Here is a 14,390-nt window from a genome sequence, read left to right on the forward strand (position 1 = left end):
ACAGTAAATAGGCTAACTAAACATTAGCGTGGAAGTAGAAGAGTGGCAAAAATCCCCCCAAAGTCGACACAAAAGTGTTTGGACGAAGTTGTCATTGCAAAAGGAGGTGCAAAGTCAGATGAAGTGAGAACTTCACATACTTTTGCACTCATGAAATCAGTTTTTCTTAAATCAACAACTTTTGTTCAAGAATGAATGACAATATTAGCATTCGTTTTGTCCATTATTTTCAATGTCAGCATAGCAGATTTGGGTATGACTAAACACTTAATAAGGTTATTTTAATATTTTATACAAAAAGTCTGACCATGCCTGCAGGGTTCACAAACAGCAGCACTGTATATATATATATAAATATATAAAATCATTAAAAAAAGAAAGAAATGAAAAGCCGGACTTGTGTACATGTTCCTGCTTGTCATTGATGTGATGAAATGAGTTGAATGATGGTCAACAAGTGCAGGCGGCTTTATTGCGTTGATTGAAGTGAATGCGTTGCAATTATTTTGCTTTTTGTTCGGCGCGGTGGACGAGCGACACGAGCGACACGAGCGCCAATGCGGACCCAGGGACAAAGCGGCCGGCCGTCACTAAGCGAGACGTCGGCGCGCGTTTCTTGGCCGCGGGGCTCACACGTTGCAAAGGGCGCCGTCGCAACACGTCCATCCGGCCTGGGCGCACCTGTCCAGCGTGACGCAGCCTTTCTCGCCGTTGTCTGCGCAGCAAAGCACAAGCACAAAGTCAAACGTCTGCTTCAAGCGTCTGGCCTTATTCTGACCTTTGACCTCTGATGTAGCACGCTTGCTGCGTTTGGCCGCCGCAGTGCAGGATCTCCGGCAACATCCCCAGCGGGTCTCGGCCGTGACAGTCGATGTGAAATTGCGCTGTCGGGACGCAAACGCGCGTTGGAACCTTTTCGAGGCGGCAACGTCATCGACGACGACGGCGACAAACCTGAGCAGACGGGCAGCAGCAGCAGCAGGAACAGGAACAGCTTCATGTTGGATCTCGTTCACCGGCAACAAAGTGTGAAATGGCTCCCATCGGTCAAACGGACACTATTTATTGTCTGCGCGCGCGCACACGCTGGACTCTGGTCAGTGTGTCCACATCGTGCCGTTTGTTTAACCGTCGGTTCACGTCAATCATTGTTGCCTTTCGTCAGCTTGGCCTCCAAAGTGGACGTCAAAAATGCAAAATGCACGACCAGAGGAAGGAAGAAAGGAAGGAAGGAATGGAAGGTCCCCAATTCCTTCCATTCCACCCGCCGCTTCCTCGATTGCTCAAGTCGAACCCTTTTCCTTTCACACCGAAAAGGCAACATGAGTTCATGGACCCCTCGCGTCCCCCGCGTTCCTGCTGCAGATAAGAGTGCAATGACCTGGAGCAGGGGTCCCCAAGTCCGGTCCTGGAGGGCCCCCCATCCATCCAGTTTTCCATGTCTCCCTCCTCCATCACACCTGAGTCAAATGATCAGCTCATCAGCAAGCTGATAAGCAACCTAAATCATATGAATCAAGTGTGTCAGAGGAGGGTAACCGGATAGACAGGCCGGACTTGGGCACGCCTGACCTTGAGTAACCTGAGGCTGACCACACACCGTCCGTCTCAAGGAACCCGGTGCGCCTCGGCCACGGCTGACCCGCCTTTGACGAGCGGGCGCCGTCCCCGCACCTGTCAAAACAAATGTTGCCACTTGCTGTGGACTGAAGATAACCTCACCTGTGCTGAGGAAACAGGTAACGACTAATCATGGCTCCGTTTGCTGACCAAAGCCAGAAAGCAGGTGCAAGTGGAAAATGAGTGTTCATGAAAAAGAATAACAAAGTGATGACATTCATTCTAGACAAAATCTGATCTTGCTGTTGAAAATGTCTCGATGAGTCAAGTAAGCCTTTGAAACTCTAAGCCAAGAATGGAAGTTTTGCCATTGTTGCCGTTAACCCTCGCACGTGTCCCCAAATGCATATTTGTCCAACATGACCATGAAAAAAAGCCTTGTAGAGGAGGAGGGGGGCGGGGTCTGGTGCCGTTCTGTAGAAATCCACGCCCCAAAATTACGGAGGAAAAAAAGAAAAAAAAAGCCTTCATTGTCAACAACGAGCAACCGGAGAATTCGTTTCCTTATGTTGCTTTTCGGCTTCAGAATTTCTTTGTTCGAGAAGAGGACGTTGCTGATGCCTTGTGGTGACGTCACGAAGACGCGATGACTGATTGGACAGTGGTGCGGACGCGCTGCTATGACGTATACGGAAGCGCCTCCGCGGTTACGTCCGTGTTGCTAGCAGATCTCGGCAGCTTCTCAGTTGGCGAACAAAACAGGTGAGTGAGACGAAGTTCCCACTTTGGTCTACGTCACGTGCATGGAGCAGCACCGAGTTAGCAGTTAGCTTCGCCAGGTAGCAAGCGAAGGCGTCTTGACAAAAAAAAAACCTTCCGCGCAACCTCGCCGAAAGGAGAGCAAAGCAGACCAATTGTTGAGGGAAGCAGTCTTTCCAAATCTTGATCTGAAAACAGCTCAGCAGTCGTGGGACGTTGTGAATTTCTAGGAATATTGTAGCGCTTCGACATTTCGGATGTGTTTCCGACTCGTTATGGCCGAAGTGTCGTTACCGGCCACATGCACTAAGACAAAACAAATGTTTTTTCGGAGTGAGGAGTCCTCCTTGGCAGTAGTTGGCGCTATAATGCGGCAGTTAGACTTTGGCCAATCAGGTTCAGGTTTTTTATCCATCAAAAGTACGACAGGTCTCGGTACTCGGTATCGGTGAGTTAAAACTCGGTCTGAAAAAAAGTGCCATCGGACGTTCTTCTGCAAAAGTCGGATGAACATCACTTGTGCCAAATAACATGCTTCATGGTCATTGGACCCCGCCTTTTTTTTTTTTCCCAGTGGCGGCCCCCGCCATGGGACCAGAGCGAGTTTTCCCGCCATGCGAGGACGACGACAAGAGCCCCCGTGACGGAGATGCGGTCGGGGGGGCGGCGTGGAGCGGGGGCGAGGAGGATCAGGAGGGGGAGCAGGTCCCTTCGGACTACACTTACCAGCCCCTCAGTCAGGATGGGGACGAGGCGGCGGTGGGAGACGGCGGTCTCCGGCACAGGATGGAGGTTGGTCAGCTGGCAAAGTTGCGCTTGCGCTTGGCGAGCGCGCTCGGTCTCACAACGGCTTCTTGCCACGCAGGTGATGGGTCTGCACCTCCCCGAGGCTCCGCCCACCGACAGCGACGAGGACGACCCCGAGGCGGCGGCGGCGGCGGCCGAGAGGAGCCGCGCCTCCATCCCCATGGATGACGGTCGGTCCCTCGCTTTTTGCTTTTGTCTCATCAAACGACCGTCTCGGAATGTCCTGTCCAAATTGCCGTCACTCACAAGACACGCTTGAAAAAAACAAAATGTCATCTTCATGATATTCACGTCTGCAACCTTCCAAATGGCGCTCGTCGATAGGACAAATGTCAAGCCTGAGAAAAATCCCAATTCTGAGCTCGGCATCATTTTGACGCAAGCAGCAACATGTCGACGGGCGACCGCCTTCAAATTTGGAGCTCAAAGTGTCTCGGGTCCTCTTTGGAGCAATTTGCCCCAAATCTCTCGAAACTTGCATTTTTCTGTCACTGAAAACATCTCGTCATTAGCAGAATGAAGACTTGTTTGACTTTTATCCAAAAGATGCTCGCTTGCTTTCGGTTGTTCTGCAAAATGCGGATGACGTCGTTTGTGCCGAACAAGCGAGAGCGTCTTTTGACACCTGGCAGAAGTTTTGAAACGCGTCTCACGTCCGTCTCGCTCCTCCCACTCGCAGCCCACGTGGAGCTGGTGAAGCAGACCATGGCGGCGGTGGCGCTGCCGTCGCCGGGCGTGCCGGCGTGGGCCCGGCAGATCTCCGACGACCAGTGGCGGGACGTGGTCCGCAGCGCGCTGAGCGGTCGCCGCGCCGCCCTCAACCACACCTGAGCCGCTTCCGATGGCCGCCGCATTTGCATACGTTCGCTTTCTTCACCTTCTCCTCGCATTTCCATCAAGTTGACAAACGTTCCAAAGTAATCGATGTCATGTTTGAACGCGTACGTTTGATTCCCGCTTGACGTGACTGGCGGGACGAGCCGCGCCGCCCTCGGTGGGACTTTTGTTTGTCAGAAGTCAAAGTAGACCCGTTGAAATGAATCTTGAACTCATTGCCCGGCAGCCGTTTTCACTGAAGCAACCCCCTTCGCTCCCGGCCGGTTGACTGGATTTGGACTGATTTTGCAAGGCCCGCACAATCTTCGGTTCTATTGTTATAAAAACATGGAAGCTAACAAAAGAAAGATTCGAGTCTTTTTTCATCAGGAACAAAAAGTATATTTCTGTCAGTTTCCATTTTGCAGCAATTAGCATTAGCACATAGCTAAGTTTCATCATTATTCACAAATCTACATGGCCCTGGTTGATCTCGTATACTCCGTTGCCACCTGCTGGCCGTTGTTGTAATAACTACTATTGCCTCAAGCGTCCCTCGCTGCGCCAAAGCCTTCTGTACGCTCGAGCATAACAAAAATACATTTTTGAGAACATGGCAATATTTAAACGACAACGCATTTATACGTTTTGGGGAGCAAATACTGAATCAACGGATTCTCTTACATTGTGGGCTTTTGTTGCGGTGCGAGAGCCGTCGGCCACAAAAGGAGCAGCGAGCGCCGCTGCTTTTGCTTTGGACTTGCCGACGCGCGTGCGCATCATTTGGAGCGGTTCCTCATTGGTTGGTTGGAGACAAACAACTTCAGCGACTGGTCGCCGGTCCATTTGTTGCTAACGTGACCCACATCATGCTAAGGGCGCACGGGAAGGCCCGCGTGCGCTATGTCAAATGACAGCGTCGCCCCCCTGTGGGCAAAAAAACAAAGTGTCCCGTCATTTGTCGGCGGCGGGGACGAATGCTGCATTCGAGGAAGGTGGGAAGTTGGAATTTTCGTACAACAATATAGAAGGAGCCAACTTCGCCAACCGCTTTCAATCTGATGTCACTCGACCGTCAACAGCAAAACTTCATTGACACCATTCGAAACATCGATCAATCGGTTAATTGGTTGTGGCACTAACGAAGTTATTTGGAAAAAAAGTAACTTTACGAAACGCAAGATGATTTGGACTGACGGCGTCCAATTTGTGTTGTTTCCATTTGCTGTCAACGTCCAAGTGGGGCGTGTCCCACTTGCCACCTTCCTCCCATTCAGCATTTGGCAACCCTGGCACCAAAAGGTCAACTTCCTCCACGGCGGGGGCGGGGCCAGCGGAAGTCCCGTCCGTGATTGAGGTGTGAATTCCGCTGGGGGCGTGGCCAGCCCGGCGCCTTTGCAAACATCCACGGTAAGCGACGGGGGCGGGCCCGACGCATTAGCCCAGAGCCTCCTGATTGGCTGTGAGGAAGTGCTCCGCCCTCTTGTGTGCCTCCAAAGCTTTGATGGTGTAAACGTCCTGAGGAAGCTCCGACTTCCTGCGAGTCACCTTCGGCGCCGTCCTCGAGTCCTTCGCCGTCTACGCACACGCACGCAAACGGCTTGACTGAAGGTGGAATGGAAGAAGGCATTGCCGATCGATTGATTGATTGATTGATTACCAGGGCTGCTTGGCTGGCCACCGCCTTCTTGAGCAGCTGGATGTCCTCCAGCGTGGGAAGGTCGCCATCCGTGGACGACACGCTGCACAACTGCACACACACACGCACACGCACGACAGTCGGCAAGCCCGCGCCGAAAAGTCGAGAAGGAAGGAGCGCTCTCGTTCCCGACTCCTCAATGACGACAACCGGCAAACAAACTGGCTGACGCTCGTTCGCCTTCTCCCAAGATGGCGTTGCGAATTCCCGGCGCTTGCTTGTCCACGCGGACGTTTCAAGAGCACGCCGTGACGTCAACTGGGATCGGAAGATTGTTGGCGCCAATCGCGCCGACTTCTCTTGGCCGCCGTTGGCACATTTTGCTGAGGCGGCATCGGAAACACTTTGCAACGTATTTGCAAAAAAATGAACGTCGCCAATTGATCGGTGGGCGGGATTATTAACAAACAAACAATACAAAATCCATCCAGACGACGGCCACAATTTTTTTAAGCTTCTCAAAGCCAAAAGGTCAAACGTGGCTTTGGTCAGGACGACGCGATTGATTGGCTGAGTTGGGGGAAGCGAGCAACACGCACAAACACAATAACGACGGCGCTTAAGAACTGACCATTTCCTGCGTGTGCAGTCCGGGGCGCGGTGGGAGGAGCTTATCACTCTGCGGGAAAGCAAACACACTCAATCATGTGAAAGTCACGCATTGCAAAAGTGGAGCAACAAAGAATGTTGTGCCGTCGCAACATGACAATGTGGAGCCATTTTGTTGTCATTGTGGGCCTCGTCTCATTTCTCTTCCTCTCTGGACGAAAACGGACAATGCAGATACAACAACAACGTTTTGCACTTCTAACGTATATTTGGGGGCTGGTCTGGGAGTTTCCCCCCCATTACAGCAACATTTGTTTCCTGCATAATTGTCTTATCCGTAAATGTGCTTTTCTTTGCTAATCTGGAAGTTGCGCTCGCACTTTGCCTTGCTCACGTCTTGCGTCGTGGCCACATTTGCCCATTTTTACCATTTGCTTTGCCGGCCAGCCAAAATGTGGAGCAGAAATCGGAGACGTTTGCCAACGCAGCCGACTCAACGCGCCTGATCATCCAATCAGGCGCGCTGCTTCAATTGCATCCCACTGGCGAGGCGCCGGCGCCGGCGCGAGGCCAACTGGGATTTCCAGGTGCCTTTGATGCCGATGGCGGGGAACGTTCAGCAGAGCGGCGACTCACCTGAGGGTTGCAACTGGCCAATGTTTCCAGTTTGCTCCACATTTCCTCTCGTTCCTTCATTTTGTGTTTTTCTCTGCAAAAGGTGAAAAAGGCGGCAAAAGTTGAGCTTGTGCGGCCGACAAGGCGAGCGAGCGAGCGCTTTAGTTGGCGACTTCCCACTTGTGCTTGTCGCTCTTGTACTGTTGCGTGCAGTCGTCAAACAGTTTCTGGTTCATCTCCATGAAAAGCTTCAGAGCGTTGTAGATCAGCCCGTGGATGGTCCTGACGCGCGCGCACGACAACAACACACGTCACTTCCTGTCCCGCGTGCGTGCGTGCGTGCGTGCGTGCGTGCGTGCGCATTACTTGTTCCAGTGGCTTTGGGAGTTCTTGTAGAGGGCAGGAAACATGATGGGGAGGATGCTGGCCGCGTTGTCGCTGATCAAACTCATGATGTACTCGTTGTTCCAGTAGTAGAGAGCGCGTTCCGCCACCTGTGCGCGATCATCGGCGGTGCCGGACGGCGAGACGGCCGAGGCGCGTCCCCGTCAATCGTCGCCATTAAAACTTTGACCTCAAGCGGCTCTCACCTTCCAAATGCAGCTGGAGGTGCGCGCTTTGTTCTTTGTTTTTTATTATTATTATTTATTTTCAATCTCACCTGGAAGTGCGTGCTGGACACACACTTGGCCAGCTGGCGGAAGAGCGCCTCGTGGACTTTGAGGAACTCGGCGGGTTCGATGACGTCCAGGATTTCCTCCAGCTCGTTGAGGAACATCACCTCCTTGGGGCTGTGCGTCTTGGGCCAGAACTTGAGCAGGCCCATGATCACCTGGGGCGGGGGTCAGAGGTCAAACAGGCGCCACGCGCACCGGGTGCATTTGAGCGCACTCACGGGTTCGGTCAGACTGCTGTCCTTCTCCAGGAACTGGACCACGCAGTACGCCAGCTGACAAATCACACACAATTTTTACCCATTTTTGGTTCTGTTGTTTGTGCTAACAAATGTTCATTTATTTAACAATAAAATGATGATTTTTTCATTTTTATAAAAGAACATTTCACTTTAAGAGTTATTTTTCATGAAGTAAAATCTGACAAACATCATGAATTTAAAACACATGGACTGGAGGATTGAATGCAAAAATAAATATATCGACGTATAAGATGAGTAAAGTATCAATAATACAAAAAATGCATGAATTTACAAAGAAAGTGAGAAGCAAACTTCTTTACAACGAACAACATAAAGAATAAAGTTAAACGGTAATACAAGAACAGTAGATAAATAATTGCCTTTGTGTTATTTAGCTTCCTTAAGCAAAACAACTGCACGATTGCGTAAACACATTTTCAAGAACGCGCCCGCCGCGCATGGCGCCGTGAATTCGAAGTCAACTCAGAGTAAAATGTGGCACAAAAAAATGACAGTTGGACGAAAACGTGAACGACAATGAAGAGAATAATTGGAGCAAACTCATTTTAATGGACGCGGCGCGCTGGCCACAAGAAACGATAAATATGGGATAAGCGCGTGGTAAGTATCGTCGTAAGCGTGGTAAAGCCCCGCCCACCTCGCCGCATGATTTCAAAGGGTGGTTGAAGACGGACACGGGCCGGTTCCGACACGGCGACGCTCCCCGCAGCTCGGCCACGGCACCGACAAATCCGGGCACCAGGGGGCGCTACATGCGCTGACCAAAGCACGCTCGCTTCACTCTGGTTTGGCAGGTCGGAGGTCAAATCTCGCTCGCTCCGCCTTCCGCACAAATTCGGAAATCCAGCGCGAGGAGGTGACGTCAGTACGCCGGTTGTGCGTGCGCTGCTGCGTTCAAGTGCGCCACGGGAAATGTTCAACACAGTCACAACCGGCTCCGGACCACGTGAATCGGTGCCGTCTTCGGTTCGAAGTTCGAAGCTCGCTGACGCGTTGACTCTGCGGTCGCCTCCAACCGCCCAAAATATGTTCTCATGGCATCGCCACCTTTCACGTCGGTGACCTGTTTTGGTTTCAGAACGGCAAGTTTGGCCGAAAGGGGAGGGATTTGCACGTCCGTCTTCCTCATCCCAAGATTTGCCAGAAATTCGACTTGAGGCTTTCAAACCAACGTCACGGAAAAAGCGTGGACTCGTCCCCGTTATTTGCAGCCGAGACGCGTCCGTCCATTTTGGACATTTTGCTGCACCGTACTCCATTTTTCGGGGCCAATCCAAGCAGACGCAGCGTTTTTGGCAAACCCCCGTTTGGTCAATGACGTTTGCCGTCCCAGCAATTGAGCTCGAACCACCGATTGATCATTGTGATTGGCTCAAGGGAGTTGTCCGCGATCACGATCCGGGACGACTGCTTTGCTCGGGAAAGGCGGGTCATTCCGTACAATACTTCCAACTGGTCGGATCATGTGGCATTGCGCGCGTTTGTTTCGACCAATCACAGCCACGGATGGAAATTCCGTCTTCGTTGTCGTCCAAGGGGCAAAAAAAAAAGACACGTTTCTTTAGCGGCGGCTAAAAAAGCTCCTCTCGCTGTTCAACGTTCAATTGGGAAACGCTGAGTAATTCTACGACAACAGAATGAATTGCACGAGCTTCCTGGATTGGTCGCAGCTGCATCTCACGCCCCCAGCACAACGTCGCTCTGCGATTGGTCGTTGGGATCAGTGGAAATCAACGGGCTCGCTACAAGATGCATTCTCCGGAATTTGTGAGCTCGCAAGCGAATTGAAGGCCATCATTTAAATGTCATTTTTGGCCAACGCGCGCATGTGCGACCAATCATTTCAATTCCGGAACGCTTTTTGTCGCCTTTCTCAGCAATGTGGCGCAAATGACAACGTTTGCTTAGCAAGTTGTGCTTCAGGTGACCCCGCCCCCAAATTGGGCTCGACAAAGACGACGACTGACCTGCGGGTGGTAAACGCTGAGGGACTTGACTTTATGCAGGGGCAGGAGGACCCGGATCAGGAACATTTTGTGTTCTTCTTTGAGCGGAAGAGCAAAGCCATTGATAATACTGCAAAAGAGGCACGCACGGGTGGGCGGGTCAAAGGTCGTGGTCCGCAAGCGCCACGCGAGCCGTCGCTGCCGTACCTGCCGAGGATCTCCAGCAGCTCCGCGATTCCGTTGTGATGTTCCGTCTCGTAGATGAACCTGAGCCGCACAAAGGTCCGTGAGCGCCGCCGTTAGCCGTTAGCCGCGGCGGCTGGCGGCTAGCGGCTAACGGCGGCGCTGACCTGTAGAAGATGTTGTTGATCTGCCGGCGGATGAACGCGCGCAGGCCCAAGAAAGTGCCGTAGATCCGGTGCAGGATGGTCTTCAGGAAGTCCCTCTCCCGAGGGTCTTCGCTGTCCAGCAGCTCCAGAAGCTGCAAAAGAGTCAAACGTTGCGCACGTTCTCCACAAACAGGACCGCCGGCTTCAAAAACAAAGCAATCCAGAACACACAACTTCAAACGTGGACTTTTTCCCCGCAATTGACAACGTGCTGCTCCGCGTTGCAGGACCAGCAAGACCCTTCAAAAGGGGGTCTTTGTGGGTGTCGCAATTCTGCAAGACTTGGAAACTCCTCGTGCGTCTGCGTGTGTACTTGGTGCTTGATTTCTTTCTTTTTCTTTTTCTGGAGAGCTCAATATTGTTCATTCGGCCATTTTGCCGATGTGACCTGCTGCTTGATTTCTATCGCGCCCTCAAAGCGTTTGACATTCGCCGACTCGTTCATCGAGCGACGACATCAGCGGCAACAGGAGCGACCGGACGGGGCTTCGGTATGTTGCTCAAGGATACTTGGACACGATCGAACCCACAACCGCTCTTGCACTGAGCCACGCCGCCCCGCGGCTGCGCGCGTGTCCGGGATCTTACCGACAAGACAAAGTTCTGGTCCATGTACTTTTTGGCCACGTTGGCTTGGAAGTCCGACGACTCCAGGAAGCGAAGGAAGAACTCGTAAACCAGCTGAAAAGACCACAAGACGAGACGTAAGCGGGAAGTTTGCGCCGACCGCCGGAGCCGGCGCCAACCTGCAGATGCGGCCAGGCGGCCTCCAGCGCCGGTTCGTCCTCCTCGGGGTCAAACTCGGCCCCGGTGGGGTTGGAGGAAGGCGGGAGAGTCCGGAACAAGTTGACTGAAAACTGACAAGGAGGAAAAGAAGCGTCATTGACGAGGAACGCTCCAACGTTCCCGCGCAAATGGGACAACATTTGCTGCCATTTGCTGACTCGGAGTTGATGAAGTAAGCAACATGGCCGTAAGCGTTGCGCAACGTGGGCTCCCTCTCGTGGCGCAACCAACGATCCCGCCCTTCAATGTTGTGCGTGCGTGCGTTCGTGATGTCACAACTTTCATTGGAGATTTGAAGCGTTCAAACATTTTTGCGTGGAAAGAAAAGCTCGCCGTACGAAATGGCCGTCGTGAAGGCAAGCGACCGGCATGCGCGAGGTGCGTGCGTGTGCTGACCATGCCGACGGCCTCCGGGTAGATGGCGTCGGCGAGCGCGTCCGTGCTGTGCGTGATGTAGTCCAGCATCTCGTGGAGGCCGGCGCGCTTGACCTCCTTGAACTTCAGGTCGCTCAGCGGGTCGCTGACAAAGTCGAACAGGACGCAGCACTGACGAAGCTTCTGCACAAAAAGTTCTTGCCGATCCGTCGCCGCCGCGTCTGAACACCAACACACAAACAACGGCGTGACGCGCGGGCGTGACGCGCCGGCGTGACATGTGACATGTGACGCGCGAGCGACCTTTGAGAGCAGGAAGTTTGCTGAGCTCGCGGTTGCCGCTGACGCTGAAGTGAGACGAACTGTGACGTCGTTCCTTCTTGACCACTTGCGGACCTCCGCAATACTTGATCCTGTGCAGCTGAGTGGGCGGCGGCACGCTGCCGCCGCCGCCGCCGCCGCCGCCGGGACGCTTGCTGGCGCTCTGCACGCACACACACGGCAGGTGGACACGTGTGAAATTGTTCAGACATCCTCGCCATTTGAAATCTCGCTGCGCTTGCGTCCCGCCTCAAACGGTCTGCAAACGTTTTTTTCAATACCAAATTGTTCATTTTCAAATTGTTGGGCTTCCGTTTGCTCCGCAGTTGGACCCGAGTCCTCCCGTTGGAACAAAAATCCTCAAAGTAGCGAGCGCCGATTGATTTTATGATTTGCAGGCATTTTGAAAGCATCGACGTTCCGATCCAATGACGCAATGAGAATTCAGGGCCGATTTGCATCTGATGGCTTTTCTTCATTTTGTGACATTTGAAAGGTGACAAAGTCAACAAATAAGCCCAAAGTAATCTAAAGGTGCCAAATGGACCAGTACCAGTTCAACTCAGCCAAACATGTTTGCACAATGTGCGCGCACACACCCACGCCGAGCGAGAGGCAGGTATGCGCGCCTTCCACTTGCGTGTGTCAACAAGCTGACGACGTTGCTCGTCTTCGCGCGTCAACCATCTTCGAGCGAACGCGCCGAAACGTTGGATGTTGACTTTGATTTGAAAATCGCAGACGCAGCACATTTGGTTGCCGTTTTTGCAGCGTCAGCATTTGGCATCCACGCGGTGACAAACATGAATTGGACGACATCACTCACCTCATGACCGTCGTCTGCGGGAAGGTCCTCGTTGGCGGACATGTTGGCTTCAGCACTTTTGGCGTCGCTTTCCTGTTCGAAACCAAAACAAACGTGGACGCAGTTGAGCGGCGGCACTGACGCCAACTTTAACGCCGAAGCGCGCTTGGAACCGAATGGCGGCTTGTCGTAAAGTAGCGGGCCGGAGCTTGCTTCACTTGACGTGACCGATGACCTTCGAACCCCTTCACTGCCTCATTCCCACCGAGTCAGCTGACTGACTTTGAAACTTTGGCGTGAGACTCGCCGCGGCGTCGTGTCCGTGTTCTACACGTCTTGTACGCTACAATTAGCCGTCGCTTGTCGCTTGACATTCTGACTTTTGGACTTTTGGACTTTTGGAGCCATCCAGGAAGCGTTCTCAAGTGTGGGAGCATTTTTATTTCGTGCCACCAAATAAGGTGAACTACGACCGCGTGTTCATTGTCTGATTCAGCGGCGCTTTTTTGTGTTGCTCATCTTTGCTCCTGAAACCAATTCATTCCCACCTGTTCAATTAAGAGGACAGCCAAGTCCGAGACGGCGCCGACAGTGGTGGCGTCATCCAATCACGTTCCATTCATGGTGTTTTCGAAGGCTGGGGATGTTCGAAAAAAAAAAAAAAACTCGACTGGGCCCTTTTGTGCAGAAAATGTTGTTCCTCGATAAAAACAACTGGAGTTACTCAAGCTTTCGGTGCAGGATCGCAAAGAAAATGTGAACGTAATGCCATGAAAAGAGCAAAAGGTTTCTTTTCATGTCAAATATGAAATGACCGAACATATTTTGACATGTGATATTTCAACAATCCAACTGCTCGGGACATTTTAGTTTGGTGAAGCCACCACGTTTCTTCGGGTGGGGGCTTACATTCATGCAGTTGTAGCAAGTTGGCGGAAATACATCCCTATTTCTTTGTGAATATCAAACAAGGTTATAGCATATTTCCCATTTGGACGACCGGGTGGTCAGGCCACGCCCACAAGTGGCACTGCAGCACACCTTTTCGCTCCTTGGACACCTGCGCGTGTGATTTGCTTCCCGCACAAAATATTCAGCGCGGCGTCACGACACGTGGAGAGATTTTCAGGCACATTTCAAATCAAGATCGACAAACTTGCATTCAAATCTTTCAATATTCAGTCAAGCTAATCACGCTATCGTGTTGTTGAAAGGTGGCCGCATGCTAACTTGACCTTCATCATCATCATCATCACAGCTTTCGCGGAATTGTGTGTTCGGGTTGATTTGTTGACCTCAAAAGGTCAAGGCTCATCTTCAGCTTGGTCACAGCGGCTGTCGGGCGAGAGGCCCGTGATTTGACGTTGTCAATGGCAACCGCGTTTCGCTTCCGAGTCGGAGAGTGACTGGATGAGTCTGACGTCATCCACGCCAAATCGACCGCGCGCACGCTAACGTTAGCATCGCGTTTGTCAACTTGCCACACCGCGAACAACTGAACGTCCCAACGTCAGCTGCTACCAACTTGTTTTTCCGATGATTGTCTCTGATATTAGCGGGCAGCTAGCTCGCACTCGCGCCCGTTACATCCGAGCCTTAGCAAGCGAGCTAGCAGCTAGCAGCGAGCTATACCAGCCGCCTGAAGGCATGAAAAGCAGGACGTCGACGAGGAGCAAATCTCACCTTGTCTTTCTTGATTTTGTTGGGCATTCCGCGTGTTTTGCAGGCTCTTCAACGGACGCTGTGACGGCGTGCCTCGGTCACGCTCGACTTGCTGGTGCGGTCACCTCATTGGCCGCCGGCGTCCACATCTGCCTAGCACCCCGCAGAGGCCTTTTTGTGATTGGCCGCGCCTGCGCCACGCCAAGGCGGCAAGGCCTCCCTCCTCCCAGCAACGCACCTTCAACCTGAAGATCGTCAGCAGCACAAACTCAACCAACACAGTGATGTCGTACGTCGGCACTGCTACGCTGACGTCATAGCTCAAATGTCAATTTTAAACAGGAAATGGACATGTTTTGTCATT

The 14,390-nt window shown here is 52.4% G+C and overlaps 3 protein-coding genes across 3 annotated transcripts; 1 reads left to right on the top strand and 2 right to left on the bottom strand.

Moving 5' to 3' along the window:
- Positions 1–444: 444 nt before the first annotated feature.
- LOC147163329 (uncharacterized) lies at positions 445–1,120 on the bottom strand. Its single transcript, XM_086092915.1, has 3 exons — positions 955–1,120; positions 786–884; positions 445–715 (listed from the first exon to the last, which is right to left on the bottom strand). The coding sequence occupies exons 1-3, from the start codon at positions 998–1,000 to the stop codon at positions 630–632; spliced, it is 231 nt and encodes a 76-aa protein (XP_085949041.1). The 5' UTR covers positions 1,001–1,120; the 3' UTR covers positions 445–629.
- A 1,037-nt stretch (positions 1,121–2,157) lies between these two features.
- On the top strand, positions 2,158–4,320 carry mea1 (male-enhanced antigen 1). The gene is made up of 4 exons (XM_086092914.1): positions 2,158–2,322; positions 2,894–3,111; positions 3,185–3,296; positions 3,806–4,320. Exons 2-4 carry the CDS (start codon positions 2,908–2,910, stop codon positions 3,955–3,957), a joined length of 468 nt encoding a protein of 155 aa, XP_085949040.1. The 5' UTR covers positions 2,158–2,322; positions 2,894–2,907; the 3' UTR covers positions 3,958–4,320.
- Positions 4,312–14,328, bottom strand: ppp2r5d (protein phosphatase 2, regulatory subunit B', delta). Its single transcript, XM_086092913.1, has 17 exons — positions 14,048–14,328; positions 12,386–12,457; positions 11,542–11,722; positions 11,260–11,459; positions 10,824–10,934; positions 10,666–10,758; positions 10,039–10,169; positions 9,896–9,955; positions 9,710–9,818; positions 7,701–7,754; positions 7,467–7,637; positions 7,172–7,299; positions 6,986–7,087; positions 6,827–6,899; positions 6,213–6,260; positions 5,603–5,692; positions 4,312–5,520 (listed from the first exon to the last, which is right to left on the bottom strand). Exons 1-17 carry the CDS (start codon positions 14,072–14,074, stop codon positions 5,380–5,382), a joined length of 1,791 nt encoding a protein of 596 aa, XP_085949039.1. The 5' UTR covers positions 14,075–14,328; the 3' UTR covers positions 4,312–5,379.
- Between the last annotated feature and the right edge of the window lie 62 nt (positions 14,329–14,390).

Source organism: Leptonotus elevatus, chromosome 13 (genome assembly GCF_054856555.1).
Source record: "Leptonotus elevatus isolate MCC_2025b chromosome 13, RoL_Lele_1.0, whole genome shotgun sequence".
NCBI lineage: Eukaryota > Metazoa > Chordata > Actinopteri > Syngnathiformes > Syngnathidae > Leptonotus > Leptonotus elevatus.

What these genes read in the sequence shown, in the direction of transcription:
- LOC147163329 (XM_086092915.1), bottom strand. Translation starts at nt 1,000, where the DNA reads ATGAAGCTGTTCCTGTTCCTGCTGCTGCTGCTGCCCGTCTGCTCAG. An exon ending in GCTGCTGCCCGTCTGCTCAG is followed by an intron (nt 885 to 954) that starts GTTTGTCGCCGT and finishes GCGTCCCGACAG; the next exon opens with CGCAATTTCACATCGACTGT. An exon ending in GCAAGCGTGCTACATCAGAG is followed by an intron (nt 716 to 785) that starts GTCAAAGGTCAG and finishes TTTGCTGCGCAG; the next exon opens with ACAACGGCGAGAAAGGCTGC.
- mea1 (XM_086092914.1), top strand. Translation starts at nt 2,908, where the DNA reads ATGGGACCAGAGCGAGTTTTCCCGCCATGCGAGGACGACGACAAGAGC. An exon ending in GTCTCCGGCACAGGATGGAG is followed by an intron (nt 3,112 to 3,184) that starts GTTGGTCAGCTG and finishes CTTGCCACGCAG; the next exon opens with GTGATGGGTCTGCACCTCCC. An exon ending in CTCCATCCCCATGGATGACG is followed by an intron (nt 3,297 to 3,805) that starts GTCGGTCCCTCG and finishes TCCCACTCGCAG; the next exon opens with CCCACGTGGAGCTGGTGAAG.
- ppp2r5d (XM_086092913.1), bottom strand. Translation starts at nt 14,074, where the DNA reads ATGCCCAACAAAATCAAGAAAGACAAG. An exon ending in ACCCGGAGGCCGTCGGCATG is followed by an intron (nt 10,935 to 11,259) that starts GTCAGCACACGC and finishes CCTCCTTGTCAG; the next exon opens with TTTTCAGTCAACTTGTTCCG. An exon ending in TCAGCGTTTACCACCCGCAG is followed by an intron (nt 7,755 to 9,709) that starts GTCAGTCGTCGT and finishes GTGATTTGTCAG; the next exon opens with CTGGCGTACTGCGTGGTCCA.